At 46.7% G+C, this 20,961-nt stretch overlaps 1 protein-coding gene across 2 annotated transcripts in view; it reads left to right on the forward strand.

Annotated features, from left to right (window-relative positions):
* Positions 1–20,961, forward strand: part of CTNNAL1 (catenin alpha like 1) — a 48,406-nt gene that overhangs the window by 13,980 nt on the left and 13,465 nt on the right. Inside the window, exons 2-11 of one of the 2 annotated variants that reach the window (XM_044442809.1) lie at positions 4,843–5,032; positions 6,502–6,689; positions 6,951–7,070; positions 8,641–8,730; positions 10,678–10,848; positions 12,288–12,488; positions 14,427–14,513; positions 16,440–16,598; positions 17,447–17,539; positions 19,296–19,446. In XM_044442809.1, the coding sequence (XP_044298744.1) occupies positions 4,843–5,032; positions 6,502–6,689; positions 6,951–7,070; positions 8,641–8,730; positions 10,678–10,848; positions 12,288–12,488; positions 14,427–14,513; positions 16,440–16,598; positions 17,447–17,539; positions 19,296–19,446 (1,450 nt within the window). Of the gene's footprint in view, positions 1–4,744; positions 5,033–6,501; positions 6,690–6,950; positions 7,071–8,640; positions 8,731–10,677; positions 10,849–12,287; positions 12,489–14,426; positions 14,514–16,439; positions 16,599–17,446; positions 17,540–19,295; positions 19,447–20,961 lie in introns of those variants that run through there. The other variant, XM_044442810.1, reaches the window with a different exon arrangement.

Genomic DNA, 20,961 nt, shown 5'->3' on the forward strand with positions numbered 1-20,961 from the left:
TGGCATTTAGTGCTTTAACAGCCCAATCCTTTGCGTGTTTACTCAGAAGTAAGTCCCATTGTCTTCCCAGATAAGTGCATATAGAATGCAGCTTGATTCCCTTTAGAGCCTCAATTTCATTATTCACTGGAGAGAAAGGAAGGGTAGAGGGTGTGAATACGGAGCAGATGGCTTACGAGCCTCCTGCACTATGTGAAATGAGCATTTCCCTCCCCATTCTCTGGATTCAGTGCACTGCTTCTCCATCTTCCCATCTTCGGCTCGGAGTGGTTCTTCCTCCTCTTTCTTGTCAAAAGTACACCATCTGTTGGGAGAAAAGGGGGGATCTTGACTTAGATCATAGATGTGGCATGCCCAGATGAAAGATGAAGACTCTCCCCAAAATTTTCCTCAAGAACTTGGAGGAAACTGGAACACTCTTCCAGATGTAATTGTAGGAATGAAACCGAACAGGCACGATGGAAGTAATTCTAGGGCTGACACAGGGACGCTTGGGACACTTTCAGAATCTCAAGGTAATTTTTGGGCTAGTTTGAGGCGCATAATTTTGGGCTAGTTTTAGGATGAAGGTGTCTGTCCTTCCAGAAGCTTGATGAATGCAGTGGTGATGGGATCGGGGGCGGGGGAGGGCTTCTGCCTCTAATTATCCTCTTGCATCCTGAGTTTAAATTTGTTGTTGTCTTTCCCCATTAGCTCTGCAGCTCAAGGCTGTAGCCAGCAACCAACTGTTTAACACAGTTGTCAGTTAGAATGTTTCCTGCGGGCTTCCCGGAGTCGTGCTAATTTCGCTCTGTTGGCAGTTCTTAATTGTTTGAGCAAGTAGCAGAACCGCTGAAGAGTCACTCGGTGTCTGAGCGCTCATCTGGCTGGCACAGTGATCTTCTGTGCAAAGGAATAATTGCTCGCGGTTGTGATAACTTACAGTGATTTGCACGTCCCATTCATCTCAGGGGAAATTAGAAATGTTTCCAGCTAGGATTGCAGGTGAAACGGAAAAATCAGAGCAAGCAACTTGGACTTCACTGAGTGTCCCATCAGAAATGCACCCACTGGACAATGCCATAGCAATTCTGCCTTTTTAGTGGCGTATGATAAAGTTTGCTATCATGCTCATGAGCATTTATTGGTTACAGCAATACCCTAGTCTTCAGGGAGGCGGTTTATTATGGCCTGCAAACAGTAGCCTTTAATATGCTGACAAAGCCTAAGAATACTTTGTGGAAGAGAAATATAAATTTGCAATGAAGCCTCCAGTTTCCGAGGAAGTAGAATCCGCAAAGTGTATTTTGCGGCTTGTAGGGACCATTGCAAAAAGCTTAATTGACCAGTAACTAATTTTGGTAGTTTGCCTTCTTGCCTGGAGGCAAATGTTCCACGGCCTGCGTGATCCCATAAAATAAACTTTTTAAGGCCCCTCCCTCCAAACTCAATGGAAATGTTTCTGCCTTTGGCTCGTTTCCGAGGCGGGCATCCCACTTGTCTTCTGTGATCTGGAGCAGTGGCTCTGAATTACCTGAAGCTGACATGCTTGTAGGGGCTTGTCTGTACTTGAGAATCGGCTTAATTAGGCTTGCTTGATTTTGAATAGATTCGTGTGTTGTGCCTAAATTCAGCCCATGTCAACATAATGCAAGAGAATGTAAAAATGCACGGTTTAGGCATAACTGCAAGCTTTACCATGTGGAATATTTACTCCTTATTTGGGGCAAGAAGCAGTGGGGCATGCTGTGCTTGGTAGCCCCAGAGCCATTGCTCAGTCCTTCACCGGCCATGGGGCATTCCTTCTCTCCCCAGTCTGGCCCTTCATGGGGGCTTTGCTGTGTCCCCACTTTGACCCAGCGCCTGGGCCTCCTGCAGCTCCGACCCCTGTTCGAATTGCCAGCCAGCTTTGCTGCGCGGGGGTGATCCTGAGGTGGAGGAGGCTGGTGTGTAGAGAAGCCCAGTTAAACCGGGAATGCCCGTGTCTGCACCTTGGTGTAAGCAGGTCCCCCCCTTTGTGCCGCACGCATTGCCCCGATGGAGTCCTCTCCCAGCGCTCAGTGCCGCAGCACCCACTTGGTCACTGGTCTTTCCAGCCAGAGATGGGAGAGGGCATCTAAGCAGGGGTCCTGGGCATTCCCCATCCTTGGTGGAGGGCGACCTATTGTCTTGCCGTGTTTAAGAGTTACCCAAGGCTATCAGGCTGTTCCGGGAGTGCGGGACTGGATGCCATCTTGGTATGATCGAGCACGGACTGTTCCTTCCATTTCCTGTAATTTCGCAAATGCAGCTGCAGGACTTTATTAGAGGGGAAAGAAATACAGATAAGAAAACTCATCACTAAAGCGGAGCATCAGAATGCACGTTTATTCGTTTCTCATCGGGGATTTTTTAAATAAATGACAAGGATCGTGGGAGAAGGATGAAATTGGAATCCATGGCTAGGCATCTTTTCAAGCGCAACTGAGTTGCCTGAGGTTAGCTGGAATGCTTGAGTGGGGCAGGAAGAGAGAGCACAGAACACAATTCCAGGCTTAAGAAGCCGATTGCCATCTTTATTAAAGCAAATGCAAAATAAAAGTGTGTTTGCTTGCAGTTCAGTGCAGAGCAACTTACTGCTTGTGTTGTCTTAATTCTAAATTTATCGAAGAAAACATGCAGTCTTAAGTACATGTCTGAACAAGTTTTAGAGATAAAAAACCCTGAGATGATTAATTACTTGTGCTGGGATTATTACTGCCACTGCATCAATGGCATCTCCTTTCCAATGTGTTGACATTGCTCAGAGCAGCTTATGACAAGAATCAGGCAAAATAACTCATAATAGGGAAAAAAAGAAATGGCATAAAATAGAAATGGGCTTGGCAGATAAAAGCATTCTTAAATGCAGGTCTACCACATAATAATTACCTGCTTGACAAGACAAACTGTTTCCAAAAGCAGAAAGCTGAAATCATTCAGTAGAAAACAGTCACAGAAGGGGCTCAGTGGATTTCACTGGGTATTCCAGAATTTGGACATGACATGTTTCTGTATCCTTATCTCCCTGATAAGCTGGTTTTCTACATGCAGTGACTTGTGCTTTTTGTCTAGGGGATCCTTCAATTAGGTGAGCACCCGCCCCATTCTGAAGCAGTACAGCTGTTCCAAATGAGGCAGAAGCAAACGGTTTCCAAACCTTTCATTGTCACTGCTGCTTTATGTAAGCCAATTACAGATTAAATGAATTAGAAACTCTGAAATCATGATAGATATTCATCTTGAATGATGTGAATCTAAAGTTCTTAGTCTTGCACCTGTAAATGTGTTGCTTATAATTGCACCTGTGGGTTAAGCTTGTATGAGAAAAATGAAGTGATTCTGTTAGGAGAAAATAACCACAGGTGTAAACAAAACATTTACGGCTATAAGACTCTGGGGAAATTTGTGAAAACTATCTGTATTCTGTAGAACATGACAGATACACACTTCTTTTTCACTGTGTATTTGCATCCTAGGAAGTCATAATTTCTCAGACTCCCCAGAGAAGTCACACGTACAGGAAAAAATTACATGCACTACCAAGTAGGAGACTTGCTAATGTCTAAAGTAGCCCTTCATTTTCAGCAACATGAAGGTACTGAGTTGCTTTTATTTCTGTAGTTTATTAGTTAGTTAATTTTTGGTATTGGCCAATAGCTGACATGCTCTTTAATTGCACTTAATTTGAATCCTGGAAAAGTACTCCTATCAGGTCCAGTTCATATACTCGTATCAGTCCAGCAGTTTTCTTTGTGAGTTAGAATAGGAGGGTGTTGCTCTTTTACTGGACATATAATATACAATGCAAAGTGGTTGAGCCAGGCAGAAACTCACCTGCATTCAAGATGTGTTGAGACGGCTTGGAGAATCATTGTGCGATTTGAGCCCGCATATGGGAGTATTAGCATCTCAAGGATGCCTGAATAAAGCAGGCAGAATCCAGAATGAGATGGGGTTGGTAGACTTTCCTGAGTCTGAAACAGGTAACTCCCTTGCTAAGTGTAAAACAGTAGACCAAGTAAGGCTAGACGTCCAAGAGAATGTAACCGCTACTACAGCATGACATACTGAATGTGCAGGTGTTTTCATACACAAGGCAACCAGGCTAAAAAGGAAAGTTACTCCGTTTCCCCCACTTTGTGGCCGTACTTTGCACCAAAGGCTTTCCAAAGCATCCAATAACTGATACTGCATCCAACAGTGCCTTTCAACATTCACAAGAATGGGTCACTCCTGCCAGAGTTTTTAGAGGGCTTTCCCCTTACATCCCATCTTTCTTGGTGTCTGTCGAGGTATTGTATCCAGTCCGTTCCATACATTTTGTTTACTAGTTGCTGTGTAATAGGTTTCTGTTGAGCTGAAACTAAGTTCAAAGGAGTTGGTTAGTGTGTTGGCCTCAGAACTCACCTCTTCTGGACTGGTTACCTCTCCTTTGCCACGCCTCCCATGGCAGCCATTTTGTGCCAGTGCCTAGGACAGGTTTTCACGTTTCCACAGGATAAAAAGGGGGTACCTCTGCCTGGAGTACATAATGGCTGTGATACCGGGAGGAGCATATGCTTGCTCTTGGGCCAGAACAATTGCTTGGTAAGTGCAAAAATTGGGCCTTGGTGTATTGAAGTCAATGCAGCCTTTTCAGCACGTCAAAAAACGTAACAGTTTTGTTGTGATACGATTGTTGAAGCTTTCATAGCCTAAGATTTTATTTCCTCTCATGAGCATAGTTTGAATGTTGTTTTTTTTCTTTATAGGTATTATTTTGAACTGTGCATAAGTCATGCTCAAGCAGTGTTTTGTGTGTGCATATGTGTGTGTGTAACCAGCATATATTTCTGTTTTCAGATAACTACTCTCATTAACCATAAAGATAAACCAAAGCGGTCAGACAAGACGTTGCGGGCGGTCCAGCAAGTAGGTCAAGCTGTTAACCTGGCTGTCGGGCGGTTTGTCATGGTGGGCGAAGCCATCGCCAATGAGAACCAAGAGCTGAAAGAGGAAATGAGGGTTGCCTGTATGGAGGCCAAGCAGGCAGGTAGGTGGACGTTGCAGCAGCTGTGAAAGCCCCCCAAGGTTAGCTCTCCAAGGCATCTCGGGAGTCGGTGATGAAAGCCATTTAGGGTTGATTGTGTGAGCAGTAGAGTGCTGCAGTTTACATCTTCTTTAGTTTTTGGAACTGTGCCTGAATCTTCCCACAAGGAATTCCTCCAGCTCGGTGTCCCCTGTTCTGCGGAAATTGGACTGACTTCCTGCTGCTGATGAGCAGCCAGCAGGGAAGAGTTGGAGTACTGAACCCACGGAAACTGTGGGATGACGCAGCCCTTCGAAACAGAGACGGCATGCTGATTCCTCAGGGCGCGATCCTTAGCTTCTCATTTACTCAAGACTTTGAATGGGCTGAGAGGGAGAGCAGAAGATTCTAGGTGCCTGGTCAAGGTGGCCAAATCCTGCATTGTCGGGGGCCGTGCTGTTCTTTAGGTGGCAGTGCAAGAAGGTTCCAGAATGAGAGGAAGGCACTAAAGTTTGGGGGAAACACGAGTGCCACAGAGTGCTGGAAGATATCATATGACTGATGCAAGAACTCTGTGTAAACTTCAGAGTAGAGTATGGTAAAACTTGTATGAGGGGAGAACAGGGAGGCATTATCTGGCATGTGTTGAAGGGGAAGAGCCAACGTTTACATCCTGCCCGTCCCCCCGTCCCCCCCGCCACCATTGTGCAAGGACACAACACAACTGAATAGGGCTACTGTGTTGTGGAGATGAAGAGCCTGCGTCTTTCTTGTCCTGTCTTGCCCAGTAACCGCTCGGAAGCGAAAATGCATTACATAAGGCTGCAGTGCCTTGCCCCAATTCCAAAATAGCAGCCAAAGAATTGGGCTAGAGGTGGTGGATCTCCTGGGGCGAGGACAGCCTCCATTGATTAGCCCTTGTGGCAGGAGGGGGGACGCATGGCCCTGAAGGCGTTGGACTGCAGTTCCCATCACTCCCTACCTGGCATCGCCCATGTTGAGGTATGATGGGCATTGCAGTCCAAGAACCTCGGGGAAGCGCATCTTCTGCGTCCTCCGATGAGGGCCAAATCATGCATGGAGATGGAGCCCTGAGGTCACTGTGTGTGGGAGCCCAGAGAGCGTGATCCCCAGAAAGAGTCATTTCAGCCTCAGACTGCCCTGTGCCGCACTTTAAAGACCTGCAGTGGGTTGGCTGGAGAGGTGCCAGGGCAGCGTTCATTTCCCTTGGCCAGGGGTACATTCAGGGCAGCAGTCCTCAAGTGCACACACGCCCGCCTGCCTGCCTGCACGCAAGCACACACACGCACACACAGCCGTCACACAGTCAGAATCTAAAATTTCCTCTCTCTGCCTGCCCTATCTCTGCCTTCTCTGTGTCTCCTCAGAAAGTTTGCCCCGCACTTTTAGCACTGTTGATTTAAGACAGAACCCTATTCTTCGAATCCGGAGCAGTGCTAATTATAGCTCTAATTGCCTTGCTTCATTTATAGGTGAGACGATTGCGCAACTTACGGATGTAGCAACCTTGGATCACCCAGAATCTGATGGCCAGATAACTATATTTACCGACAAAACAGGAGTGGTGAAAGCTGCGAGACTGCTGCTTTCTTCGGTGACTAAAGTGTTGGTGTTGGCCGACAGAATAGTTATTAAGCAAATTATAACTTCCAGAAACAAGGTATTGTGCATATGGGCTCTAACTAACGTGTATGTCTGAGTGAGATGAGTGAGACTGAAAGTTATGCATGGAGCTTGTCCATATTGCATTTTGTGAGTGTGATTCAGCCAAATTCAAGCATGTTTCGGTGCCTGGGATTTCAGTGAGAAGTAGTTAAGCGTACGCTTATTTCCTGTTAAAATAAGTAGAACTCAGAAGTACTTAACTGGCCAGGGTTATGATACATTTGACACTGAAGATTTCCTTCAATGTATTTGGTAGGTTCTTATAACAATGGAACAGTTGGAGAAAGTGAGTAGTTTTCAGGAATTTGTGCAAATATTCAGCCAATTTGGAAATGAAATGGTGGAATTTGCCCATCTTACCGGAGACCGACAAAATGTAAGTAACGGGGGGGGGGGAAATCTATTTATCAACTGTTTTTTAATGTAATGCTAGACAATAACAAAAACATGGTTTTCTTCCCAGACTTGCCTTCTCAGGAGGGAACAGTTCCCTTTAGCCTGTCATTTTCACATTTGCCATTGAAACCTTTCAGTGTGTGCCTTTCATTAGCAACTGATGAGCAGCTGAAACTGAATGTCAAGTAAGAAATAAAACTGCCTCTGAACACTGAGGGTCCATTTGGTATTGTGGCTGGTGGCCAACTGGAACCATCGAGATCAGAACAAGCAAGAGACCTTTGAACACACTACGTACCAATACCTTCTCCACGTACCTGTCTTTATGTAGCCGAACTGGCTCTGTGCATGTGTAACAGGGAGGAATCGGCTGGCTTGAGTGAACTCCAAGGTTTGCAAGGAGCACAAAATGCTCCCTCAATCTTTGGGGGAAACCTTCCGAAGCAGCACAGCCTTCCAGTGAGGGCTGAGCATGTCAGCAGCCATGAAATGCAGGCTGAAGGTTGCCTGGTGGGAACAGGAGGTCCACTTTGCCCGTGAAAGCCAGCTGGCAGGGAGCAGTGGTGAGGTAGGGCCACCTCTGGAAGGCCAGCTGCAAGGGCACTCCACGGGGGGCACTGCAACTTTGGGGGCCTTGGAAGGGGAAATGCCCTTGCTGTCCCTCTGTTGGCCTGCAATGTGGCCAACCCCATCTACATTCACTTGGCATTAAAGGTAAAGGTTTCCCCTTGACGTTACGTCCAGCCATGCCTGACTCCAGGGGGTGATGCTCATCTCCGTTTCCTGGCCGAGGGAGCCAGCACTTGTCCGCAGACGGTCTCCATGGTCATGTGGCCGGCATGACTAGACACCGAAGTGCACGGAACGCTGTTCCCTGCCCACCAAAGTGGCACCTTTTCATCTACTTGCATTTGCATGCTTTCGAACTGCAGGGTTGACAGGAGCTGGGACGGAGCAACGGGAGCTCACCCCGTTGTGCAGATCCGAACCGGCGACCTTTCGCTCAACCAGCCCAGCAGCACAGCGGTTCAAACCACTGCGCCACCTGCAGTCCCTTCACTCGGCATTATACACTGGTTATTCATGCTGTGGGTGGCTGCACGCTTGGCAGGGCCATTCTGTCTCCAGTTCTGCATCGCGTTAACTGACCACCACCAGTGCATCAGCTTGCTGCTTGGCCACGGATGGGATGCACAGAGACCTCAAAGAGGAAAGGCACAGCTTCCTTGGAACTGGTTTTTCAAATGGTCGTCTGTGCAGTCACAAGCCCAGCCACCAGACTCAGGCACATGCTGGTTCCAGCGATTATGGTCTTGCTCCTCTGACCAAGTTTTCCCGCACTGGGCGCTCTCGGGACTGAGGGAGTGGGCAGGAACCTGGGGGGGCGTGTGCGGGAAGGTGGAAAGCCTCATGCCAAAACTTCCTCAGCAGCGTATGGCTCCTGAGCTGAGGCTCGCACAGCTGCGGAGCCTGTGTGTATGAATGCACAGATGACCCCTCAAGGAAACACAGCTGCGGGAAAGCAACCTATCTTTCTTTGCTTTCCACAGGACCTGAAAGATGAGAAGAAAAAAGCCAAGATGGCAGCTGCCAGGGCCATTCTCGAGAAATGTACCATGATGCTTCTCACTGCTTCAAAGGTAGGGTTTTCCCTCTGCTTCTTATTAGGGAAGCAAAGACTCAGAAGCTGCTACCAGGAACCTCTTCCTGGAGAAGAAATGGGTGGAGGTGGCTGGCACAGGGAGGCTGGAGGACTTTCTAAAGGGCTGTGGTAGAAATGCGGACAAATCTATTTATTTATGATCTCCGTTTATATGCTGCTGCAGTAGTCCATACATACTCTGTGTGGCTTATAACAATTAAAAATGTGGAATGCGCTCCCCAGAGAGGTCCGCCTGGCGCCGTCGTTATTTGTTTTTCGGCGCCAGGCTAAGACCTTTTTATTCAAACAATATTTTAACAACATTTAATATGTATAGGTTTTAATTGTGCAGCCAGGGTGTTTCCGGGTTTTAACTGTATTTGTATTATATTTATTTATTTGTGTGAGCCGCCCTAAGGCTATATAGCAAGGGGATGGCATACAAAAACACTAAATACATACATACATACATACATACATACTTACGTACAACAGAACGTTCTAAAATCAACAGCGCTGAATCATTATCAGTGTATCCAAAATAGATAAACAGAGCCCAACAAAATTAAACTATTGCATTGAAATGTTGAATAAAATTATTTAAACCAAAATGAACTGTAAACCAGGAATAGGGTCGATTAAAATCAAGTTGCCACTAAAATTGGCACTTAAAATAGCTGGAGAAGAGCTGTGTCTCCGCCGGGCGCTGAAATGATACTGGCAATGGTGGCAGGAGCACCTCTTTGGGGAGCCTGTTTCGGGGGTTGGGTGCAACCACTGAGAAGGCCTTTCTTCTGGCCGTCCTCCCCCTCTCTCCTTGGGGGTGGCTCCGGAAGGAGGACGCTCACTTGAACTTAACGTATGGCTAGGGACATACGGGGAAAGGCTAATTGGTTGGCTTATTGAGAGGAGGCAGGGTGTGTAGCACATCTTTCCAGCAGGCTGCACCTAAATATCCAGAGAAGGACAACAAAAATGATCCAGGGTTTGGAAACACTGCCCAAGAGGAGAGACTGAGAGAACTGGGCATGTTCAGCCTTGAGAAGAGAAGACGGAGGGAGGACATGATGTCCCTCTAGAAGGACCTCAAAGCTGCCACAAAGAGGAAGGTCAAGATCTCTACTTGCTGATGCCAGAGTGTAGGACACAGAGTAGTCAGTTCAAGTTGTGGCAACCCAGATTCAGGCTGGACATCAGGAAAAGCTACCGCACTGTCAGAGCAACACAACAGTGGAACCAGCTGTCTAGAGGTGGTGGGCTCTCCCACACTGGAGACAAGCAAAAAGAAACTGGACAGCCCTCTGAGTGGGATGGTGTAAACTGGTGTCCTGCAACAGCCTTCTGGCCCCTTCCAACTCTGCTGTTCTATGAATCTATGATCTGGGTGACTGTCGTGAGGCTGGCGCTCCTTCGCAACGAAAGCAATCACTCCAGCTGATACTATAAACGTCTTTATTCTAATCAGTATTACATGTACAGTCAAACAGGATAGAAAGTTGTTCTCTCGTTCTAACTAAGTTCAGCCCACGCTTGGTCTATGAATCCTTTGTGGACGTATCCCCCCCAGGGCGTCGCTCGGTCAGTCTCGATTCTAGCTGCCCAGTCAGCGGGTGTGCCTGCGAGGACGAGGATCCCCCTTGTCCCTTATCTCCTTGGTTGTCACATTCCATATCAGCAGATTGAAAGTCTGTGTTCATGTTTACTCCCAAATTGTCCTGTTCTCGTGCCTCTGTTTTGTCTTCTCTCTGCACCTCCTTATCTGTCCCACTCTTACTCTCAGCATCTGTGAGAATGGGGAGTAAAGTTTGTTCTGCTGACCCCAGAAATAACTCTTCATCGATGCTCTTGTTCTCACGGGAAGTTTCCTCCTCTTGTGCGCATGTAAGGGACTCCTCTGAGAGCGCACACACGACGGTGACTTTTTAAATGTGAATTTATTTTCCAGACTTGTTTAAGGCATCCTGATTGTGAATCCGCACGCGTCAACAAAGGAGCGGTATTCCACCGAATGAGGCTAGCGCTCGAGCAGGTAACGGAGATTGTAACGGACTCTCGGCCCAGCGGAGAGAATGAACCAGGCCCGATGAGCCTCTACACTGTCATCAAGGGATTCAAGGTGAGGACTCGGCAGCCGCTGTGTCGTTTTGTTTTGAGCACACCACTTAAATCCCAAGCTTTAAGCCATGAATGTATGGAATGATACGCCCATAGTCATTTGGCCAGTTAAACCAAATGATGTCAGTTTTGTCCTCTTTGAGGACTAGGAGCTTGCCACGGTGTGACTGAAAGTCACCAAATCGCCAGGCAACCTGGTTCCTACAGATGTCCTCCTTTCTAATGTAGTTCATTGTTCATACGACTGGGTAATGCACAACCATCTATGTGAACTTGACATTTATTTATTACATTGATATCCTGCTTTTTTCCCTACCAAGAAATGCAAGGCAGCTTACATGATTCTCCCCCTCTTCCTCTCAGTCTTATCCCCACAACAACCACCCTGTGAGGTAGATTGGGCTGAGGCTCTGTGACTGGCCCAAAGCTACCCAGTTGGCTCCATGGCCGAGCGGGAACTAGAATCCGGATCTCCTGAGTCCCAGTCCTGTGCACTTCACCACTGCGCCACACTGGCTCTCAGTGCAATTTGGTTCTAATGTTGTAGTTGGTATGTGATGCAGCTGTGTGTACCGTGTATTTCTTGCATCTAATTTGTGTATTCTTGGAGATCTGCATTTTTATGCTGTCCTAGTGATTTTAAATTGCAGTTGAAGTGAACGAATCAGGGGCACGTATGTGAAGTCTCATTGTAGGAGAATAACAATTTGAAGAGTTGTTTCCACCTTTAGGTTTATTAACAAAAGATTCTAGGTGCTATGTTAAGAGAAGCTGGACAGGATGAAATACACAGTGATATTTGGCATCTTAATAACGCTTGCAACGAGAGACTGCAGGTGGCGCAGTGGTTTAAACCGCTGTGCTGCTGGGCTGGTAGATCGGAAGGTCGCTGGTTCGAGTCTGCACAACGGGGTGCGTTCCTGTTCTTCCGTCCCAGCCCCTGCCAACCTTGCAGTTCGAAAGCATGCAAATGCAGGTAGATAAAAAGGTGCCATTTTGGTGGGCAGGGAACAGTGTTCCGTGCACTTCTGTGTTTAGTCATGCCAGCCACATGACCACGGAGACCGTCTGCGGATAAACGCTGGCTCCCTCGGCCAGGAAACGGAGATGAGCACCGCCCCCTGGAGTCAGGCATGGCTGGATTTAACGTCAAGGGGAAACCTTTACCTTTTTTACCCTTACAACAGTTACCCTTACAACCCCACAAAAGAGGTTGTCATGACCATTTGCAGTCAACTGGTGTCACGAAAATCCTTGCCTAGGTTTTAGGATTCATTCCTATCTCTGTTTAGACAGAAAATGCTGGGTGGGGAATGCTAGAAATTGTAGGGCTTTTTGGTCTAAACATGCACAGGATCACGCTGTTAACCTCTGTGCGGCAACAGCCCAGAGAAATTAGCCTTTTTTGACATTAGTGGTTTTCTTTCCCTGCTTTCTCAGAATAAAGTGGAAGGTTTGCGGGACAACCTATCCCTGCTGTCAAAGGAGAACCTCCGGGCAATGCTACGGGTTGTCCTTGAACACACGGAAGATTTTACCGATTCCGCTTATACAAGCCACGAGAACAGGGAGCGCATTTTGCAACTGTCCAAGCAAGCTAAGATGGAGCTGGAGCAGCTGGTGTCGGCGTGGACTTATGCGGTAAGACAGCTCTTGGTTTTTGGCTGTGCTGATAGGCTGGCTCGGGCTTGGAAATGAATACAAGATCAATTTACGCAGAACACGTCATATAGTAATGCTAGCAAGCACAAATAGCTCATCACGGCAGTACAAACTATGGCACCATGAGTGTAATTAACTTACTTGCCAGTTTTCTAAAGCCATTGCTTGTTCATGTATTTATTTCATTTCTATACTGTCCACAGCCGAAGCTCTCCGGGTGGTTTACAGCCAAGTTTAAAACCAACAAAATATAATAGATAAAAACATTAACAAGAATTAAAATTAATTTAAAATAGCATTAAAATGTGAACAGTCAATAAAAAGACAATTTAAAGGACTCAGCCAAGAATAAAAGAAAAGCACCTAGCTAATTGTCTCAGTTCCCTGGCTTACGTGAATTCTGCTAATATTTTTAAAAGTCCAGACATTGTCGTGTTGGACATATCGCTGATCTGTCGAGTTTGCAGTTGTCCTTGCTATTTGTTCAAATTAGCTTGGTAGGAGCCGTGATTTGTGAAATTTGTGAAACAGGTTCATTCATTTAAATATTTAAATAATATTTAAATCTATTTTAGGTCGCTTTTAGGGTAAAAAGTCCCCCAAGGCTGCTTACACAAAATAGCCCTGTGCTTGTTTACTTACAGGAAAGACCCACTGTCTTGAGTGGTGCTTACTCTCAGGTAAGCATGCAGAGGATTGCCACCTCAAAAGTATAAATGCTGTACAGTGCAGAGTTCCACATGTGCTCAGAAGAAAGTTGCACTGCAGCCGAAACTGTTGTATAATCAGAATACTAGAGGGAGCAAGAGCCACGTGTGGCTTCATCTTGTGCTAACCGACCAAGCACATCTTAGTATCTTAGTTATTACCATTGGGGAAGCATGGAAAAAAAAAAGGTGAAGATCAAAACCACTCTTTTAAAAGTAAAACATAGTGTATTCGGTCAGAAATGATCGTATGCAGTCACATACTAAGGCCATGTAGCCTGTTTGGACGTCAGGTTAAACTTCCTGAATGCTGAGCTTGACAATCATACATAGGAACTAACATCTTGTAACGCTTTAGTGGTTTATCTTACATGTTACACTTTTTGAGTTGCAAAAGCTGGCTTTAAAAGCATTTCACGTATTCTCAAATATAGAATACTTTTTTCCTAGCATTTCCCAAAATGTACAGTTTTTCTCTTGGAAAACATGGCATGTCCTCAGGAAAGAAATTGGGCCTCTCCCATCTCCAATTGGGATCCTCATGTGAAAGCAGGAGAGAAGTATAGGGTGAGAGTCAAAGGTTGTGTAACCAGTCTTTTCCCTCCCCGCTGCTGTGCCCTTTAGGAAGCCTGTACGTGGGGCTTGGGGGCCTTCGCCGAACAGTGGCAACAGCCTGGGAAAGAGGCATTGTCCGCTGTCAGAGTGGAGGAACCTTTTGTGTGGCTTGCGGGCCAATTCTTGCAGCGAGCCTGCAAAGTCTGTCTCCCGCCATGCTAACTTCACAGTGACCTGCAAAGTAGGTTAGGCTGAGAAAGCAGCCCAAGATCACCCAGTGGATTTAATATCTTGAACTCGGCTGGCAAGCAGTACAAGCCTGTAGAATCTGGGCTTAAGTTGGTATGAACACCACCTGAGTAGGACTCATTAACAAGTTCTCAGTTAGCCTAAATAAAGGGGATTGTTGTGTGTCGTTCATTCTTGGGAAAAAGAGGCATACTGGCAAGACCTAAATTCTTTAGCCCAATCCTGTATGTGTTTACTACAGAGCAAGTCACATTTGGTTCAGTGAGTGTGCATAGCATCCAGATCTGTTTGTGAAATTGTGTTGTCTTGGGTTTTTTGTTGTTGTTACTACTGTTAGTATTAAAACTTGGCTGCAAAACTGAAGTCAGAATTTCAAGAAATAAAGTTTCTTCTGGCTTTTCTCTAGCAAAGTCAGAAGAAAAAGGACGTCACAGAGGACTTGGAAGTAAACATCTTAAAAATGTGTCAGTGCATGAACGAGCTTCAAAGAGAAGTAAGTGTAATTTAGTATACTCCCCTGCCAAAAGTTTTGGAGCTTCTTGGGCTTTGTTATGTGGAACTCCTGGAAAAAGAAATACCTGAATGAGCAGAGATAGAATCACACAATGGGAGTTCCAACTAAGTGAATCTGCCACTCAGGTGTTTTTTACTGCAAGGATGAGGTAATTACCTGAACAAAAGGCCATGGACTTGACTTTCATGCAAGAGCACAAGTTGATAAGTATAGCTTCAGAATTGGGCTCAGCTCCTCCTGAATCTCGTATTCTGATTTATACATTTTACGGCCCAGCAACTTTCCTGGCTGCTTCCGATGTAGTAGAATTCTTTAATCAGAGTGGGTGAGGAAGATACCTGGAGTGAGGGCTCGTGAGATGCTGTGAGTGTTTCTGTAAAAGAAGGCAGAAGCCATACATACTCTGTTTTATCATGGGGAACTGGAAAAGGAATGCAGGACACATGGACTCGAACTGGGACCCACGGCAGCTCATTCAAGTCTCAGGAACAGTTGTGTAATGTTGACAGGGACATAGGAAGCTGCCTTGAGCCAGGTCAGAGTGTTTTTCCACCTAACCCAGTACAGTCTGCTCTGATAGGCAGCAGCTGCCCATCGTTTTGGGCACAGAGAGGTTTTTTTCCCAGTAACAGTTCATGGATCCTTCTTAAACTGGAGATGACAGAGATCAAACAAGGGACCTTCTACACCCAAAGTAGGCGATTTTCCACTGAGCTATTAAGTGTCTGGACAAGTTGTTTTCAGTGTCTTTTATCCAGAAAGACAAATCCAAAGACCAGAGTAGCTATATTGCTTTGTTGTCCCTTGCAATAACCCAATGAATTAGACCACAGTTGCTCCTGATCAGGAGTTGCCTATAGTAATGCTGCTAATTCATGGCTGAGACAGGTATAATTCAGTGGCCTGGCAGGATAGAAATTGCACTCCAGCAAATCTGGATGGCACCAGCTCGGGGAAAGTTCCTGTAGTTAGATTACGTGGTGCATAATATTGATTCTTCTTCCATGTTAGGGATGGATACACACTACTCTAGGGGGAAAAAGAGGCAAATTATTCTTGCCTGTCTCTCGCCTGTTTTCTGGAACTCTGGTGCTGCTCTTTCTTGGGGAGTAGCTTGCAGTGCTGTGTATAGACCATGCTAAACAAAATATGTCATTCTGTGCTAGGTGAATCCAGCGTCTTCATCAGCAAAAGTTCAGTTCTGTGATGTGCATGAATTGATTATTTCCTTACGTTGTTACTTCTGATTTTGCTAGGAACTTCACAGGGTACTGAAGGCCCACCCCTAACCATCACCTCTGAGATTTCCAGAGGCAGCTACCCACAAGCTTTCAAGCAGAGCTTTGCCACCCTAAGGGTTCACAGCTTAGTATATTATGTAATCAAAGGCTGAGAGTCTCAGCCAGGTTTCTCTATGTCCCTGGAATGCACGTGGCCCTGTGTGCGAAAACTGCCTGCAAGGCAAAACAACAGGGTTTGGGTGCAAAATCATGGGTATATATAATGGGCCAGCAATTCTCATCTTCCTTTGGAAGGGGCCTTCATGAGCTTGAGTGACCTTGGAACCATTTACACCTGTAGTCTCAAGAGTTTGATAGGCAGCTTTCTTCCTTTCTAATCCAGCACTGTTACTTCTGATGTTCTTTGTAGCGTCTTATGCACTGCTCTTTTTCAGGGTGTTATATTAACCCAGCCTTGGAAATGAGTCCACAAAGCCAAGTCGCACATAAAAGTGTTTCAGGAACACCACTACCCAGGCACAGTCTTCAGCCCTTTATAGAATCAAGGAGGAAGCCCGTGAGCTGAAGCTTTTGTTTACACTCTAATCCCCTGGAAGTGACGGTTGTTTGCCATAGCCCACCTCACATAGTAACCTGCTGTTCTGTGTTGTTTCTGGTTTCCAAGCTCCACAGCGTGGCAACATCTGTCGCAGCGGACCTGATCAAATACCATTCCGATCATCTCATTCTGAAAACACTGAAGATCTGCGGGGCGGAGGGCAACATAGAAGCCGTTGCAGAGCATAGCTGTAAGCTCTCCGAACAGAAAGAACAATTGATTGAAGTAAGTCGGGGCCTGTTCATTAAATTGTTTGAGAAAGGAAGGGAGCCCGGACTCTGCTTATTTTTCATGTTCACCTGTGAACTGCCCGGCTGTACTGAGATGTGTGTCCTAAGTATGCCACTGACCCGCTTCGTCTTGGCTACCGTGTGCTTCCTCTTGGGTGGCTGGGAAGACAATAGCACAGCATCCAGGTCCAAGTGCCTCTCCTAAGGTTTGGTTCCTGCCAGGGAGAGCTGTAAGCTAAAATATATATGCTGGTAATTTGGGGTTCCTTTGGCTCTGCGTCTTTTTCCTTCAGCTTCGCCCCCCGCCCCCCAGTGGAATACAAGCCCCAAGAGCTTCTGCAGAGCTGAGCTCAGCCTTTGTGCTCAAGGAGGTCTGTTTCCTCCTCCGTCACAACAGCTTTTCAGGCCGCGTTAGAGGGTGGAAGTGGAGGTGCTGTTCCCCTGTAGTGCTCATAGGTGCTGGGCTTTCTGGAATCGACAGTGATCCCCAATCACTGACCAATGGTAAAATCGCATTATTGGGGAGAGAAATTTGGGGTGGGGGTGCCTGGTAGCTGGCCCCTTCTTTATGCTCTCTTCTCTTGGCCAGTTTTCTCTAGGCACTTCAGGGGCAGCTGGAAGGTTTGAAGGATGGGATTCATTGGGCAAGAAAGAAGCAAACCTCCCCATCTTTGTAGATGTTCAGCAAAGACCCAGGTTTCTGGCAAATGTCAGGTTGTGGGTTTTTGGATGCCTTTCCAAATTCTAAAAGCTCTTCACTTGCCAGCCCATAATACAGTGTCAGGTTTTGTTCGTTCATACTTCTATCAATGGTGGGCAGCTTTTTTCTATTTTCCTTGCCAGATTTGCCACTTACTGAGGCATGTCTCCGGAACGGAACCGTTGGAAATAACCTGCCTACATGCGGAAGACACTTTTCATGTGACTGGGCCTCAGGTGGGGGTCATTCTCACCATGCCGTGTTGGAAGAGAGGCTTTGGATGATCACAGTGTATTTAAGAGGCACTGCACTATTGGTGTTTGGGGAGCCAGTCTGACATCATGGCTAGAGTGTTGGACCAGGGCCTGGGCTCTCACTGAACTGCGATGCTTGCTGGGTGGTTTTGGGCTGGCAGCGGACGCTTGGCCTAACCTACCCCACAGGGTTGCTGTGCAGATAAAGTGGAGTGGAGGAGAACTATGTAAGCAGCCTTGGGTTTCTCACAAGAGAAAAAAGGCAGGGCAGACGTACAGTGAAGTAATACTACTGCTACTACTATTAAACCATGAATGTTTGACTGTGACCATTGCTAATAATTTGAATGCTCTTGCATCGTATTCTCCATCACTGAAAAGAGGAAGCTGCCTTCCCCAGTGTGGGTTGCTTTAGAGCTGTTGAACTGAAGCTCTCCCAATTCCCAAGCAGCGTAGCCGTAGGGAATTGCAAGAGTTGCAGGCCATCTGGAGGGCTCCAGGTTGGAGAAGGGAGGGATGGGGCAGAAACCCTGGTTCCATTCAAGTCATTCTAAACCAGAATGATGGAATCGAACGGCCCTGCAGACGATGTTCGGCTCTCAAGTCCCATTTGCTCTATCTGGAGGTCAAGGATGATGGGTATCCAAAATTATTTGGAGGGTCACAGGGTCTCCAGCCCTGTTCTGAAGTATGGATGATATGAAAAGGGATATTTTCCCATAAGGGGGAAAGGCACGGATGCCCCAAACCGGCTTCCCATGTGCAAACTGTTCTGTGCGAAGAGCCAGCGTTGTGGCTGTGGCGGCTGGTTGGTCGTTTCAACATCTCTTCCGTATACGTTCTGCTCAGATTGGTTCCCAACAAAGCATGGCAGCAAAATATAAACGACTCTTCTAAACCACGTCACGGTAACTAATACTTAGCCAGGTAACGTGGCATCGGAGCAGTCGTTCCATTTCCACCCAAAACAAAGCTGAGACCCCCCTCTGGGGTCACCTTTTAATGAGCTTCAGCAGGAAGTCTGGCCTAGATGGTGAGTGGCAGGTCTCAAAGCTTCCTCCTCTGGTGACAGCAGGGAACCCCGCACCTTTGGCAGCGTGGCAGGAGGAGGTGGGGGCCAGTCCTGGTTTCGCACCCCCTGGCCTAGATAGTTACTCGCTCTGTTACCAAGTTACAGCTTTCCCTTAGTGAAATATATCCCACATTTCGCACCAAATACATTGCAGTTTCACAAAGCAAAAAAGGCTTCAGAAAAATGGGGTTAGAATGCCTTGTTGGACCCCGTGTCGTGTCAGGGTTGCATCCTGTCTTCGTGAGCACTTGGGTAGCTAAACCGCTTTAGGACAAAGCAGAGTCCTGCTGGTGGAATCGCTTTTGCTAACATACTTTGCAGCTCAAATGTAGAACAACAGCTGGGTTCACCTTTGCAGTATCTCACATTTCTAATAATATAATACTTGAACAAGTCCCACTAATTGTGATGGACTTTTTCTTAGATGGAGATATTACTATCTGGAATTATGCATGGTTAATAATTAAAGTGTGCTCTGTTGGTTGACTGAGTTTTAAAAGGCTGTTTGTCAAGGACGATTTTGCACAAAATGCACCCAGAGCAACCTTGGCATTTGTCAGGCCTTGCTAAGCAAATGCTATGCCAGCCCGGTTTCTTCCAGCCTCTGGGGGTGTATGCTGCATAACCGTTCACGTTCCGTGGTGAGCTCTGCTTTGTTTCCTTCAGATCATCTCCGCTGCAGAAACCTTGACGTTGCATCCCTCCAGCAAGATTGCAAAAGAAAATCTGGACGTGTTCTGCGAGGCCTGGGAGTCCCAGCTGAGCGACATGTTGCTGCTCTTAAGAGAAATCAGGGATGTGTTTGAAGGAAGACGAGGTGAGCGCTCTGTTCTTAAATACAAGCTCCCAGTTTACAGCTCCCGCATGTTCTGAGCACTCCGTAACAGCATATGCAGCTCTGCATGTTCCCCCATGTTTGGCATGCTAAAATATGTATATTTAAGTGTGGCGGACAGGCGGATGGGTCCTGAAAAGCAGGGACTTGACGAGGAGCCCCAGCTGGAGCGCGTGCGCTGCGCTTCTGGAGATGTGCCGCTCCCTTTCTGTGATTAGCCCAGCTGGTGCTGGAGTGGCGGTGACGCTGCATGAAGCGCAAGCCGGGCTTCTGCGTATCTGGACGATGGCCGCAACTCTCTCGTGGGTTGATGGAGCCATTTGTGATCTTAGTTTTGCTGGGAGCCTGGGAGTGGCACAGCCCATCTCAAAAGAAAACTTAGTCTGGACTAATTGTGCCCCTAGTTAATAGAGGAGATGGTGTCAGACCATCCCAGCCCAAGAAATGCTTTCTGCTTTGACACCTGAAGAACCTTTGTGAGAATGTGCTTGCGGGGGGGTTTCATCTGGTGAGCCTAGCAGCAGCCCCCCCCCCCAATAAATTGGAAGACATCTCGGGGATCTGGCTTAGGTTACATATTGCAGCAAAGTTTTCTAGACAGCTTGTTCCAGACTCCTGCTAAACTTCTAAGGTGCCCGCAGCACGTTATGGTTTAAGCAGGGATTATTATACAACGGGGGCATTTTGTGTGCCTTGTTTTTCATGGAGGCACCACAATAAATTTTCAAGCATTAACTTCAGGGAGGGCTTAGTAATCCAAAGCAGTTGAAATGTGTTTCTGACGAGAGAGCGGCAACAAGACCTTCCATTCTGATCTGACCTGTCCAGCATTCTTGCAAAAGAAGCATTCTTTATTTCTCTGCTGTTTGCTCTCATTCTACTCGCTTCACAATGTAGTGAATGTAGCTATTTGATTTTCAAACTTTCTGCTGTCCTTTCTGCTTGGATTGGGATCTCTCTGATGATTCTTCACAACTTTTGGCCTATTTTCTGTGGTTGGTAAGTCACCTGGTATTTGTGTAGCATGTAGAAAAGAAACTGTAAAAAGAGACAGTCTGTCCCTTAATGTGTTTGCCAAAGGCACAGTGGTATTCTTTGCCAAGAAACTTTTCATTTCTAAGCGTAATTGTCTTCAGAGAACTCTGTCTTGGGCTTTTCCATTTCGGGGAAGAAACCTCTTCCATCAGATTGTGCCATTCATGTTATAGAAATATAATCTTTGAGCTCTTGATACAGTGGTGTGTTTGATGGAAAACAATCACTCAGGGCAAAAACACTGTGTTTGAGGTTAGAACATGACTGGACACATCAAGGTAGCTTTCAGCCTCTCCAGCCACTGCAGGGAGTTGGTCTCACCAACCTTCCCAGTTCTTAGTGCAGTGCCTCGTGGAAGGCCAGGATGCATCAGATCCACACATGTGCTGACTGTTACGGACTCCCATGCCTGTGTGGACAACACTGTCCTTCGTAGGGACCCAAGCCAAGATGAAGATTGTG

The sequence above is a fragment of the Varanus komodoensis genome, unplaced genomic scaffold, assembly GCF_004798865.1.
Source record: "Varanus komodoensis strain SLA01 unplaced genomic scaffold, ASM479886v1 scaffold40, whole genome shotgun sequence".
NCBI classification, from domain to species: domain Eukaryota; kingdom Metazoa; phylum Chordata; class Lepidosauria; order Squamata; family Varanidae; genus Varanus; species Varanus komodoensis.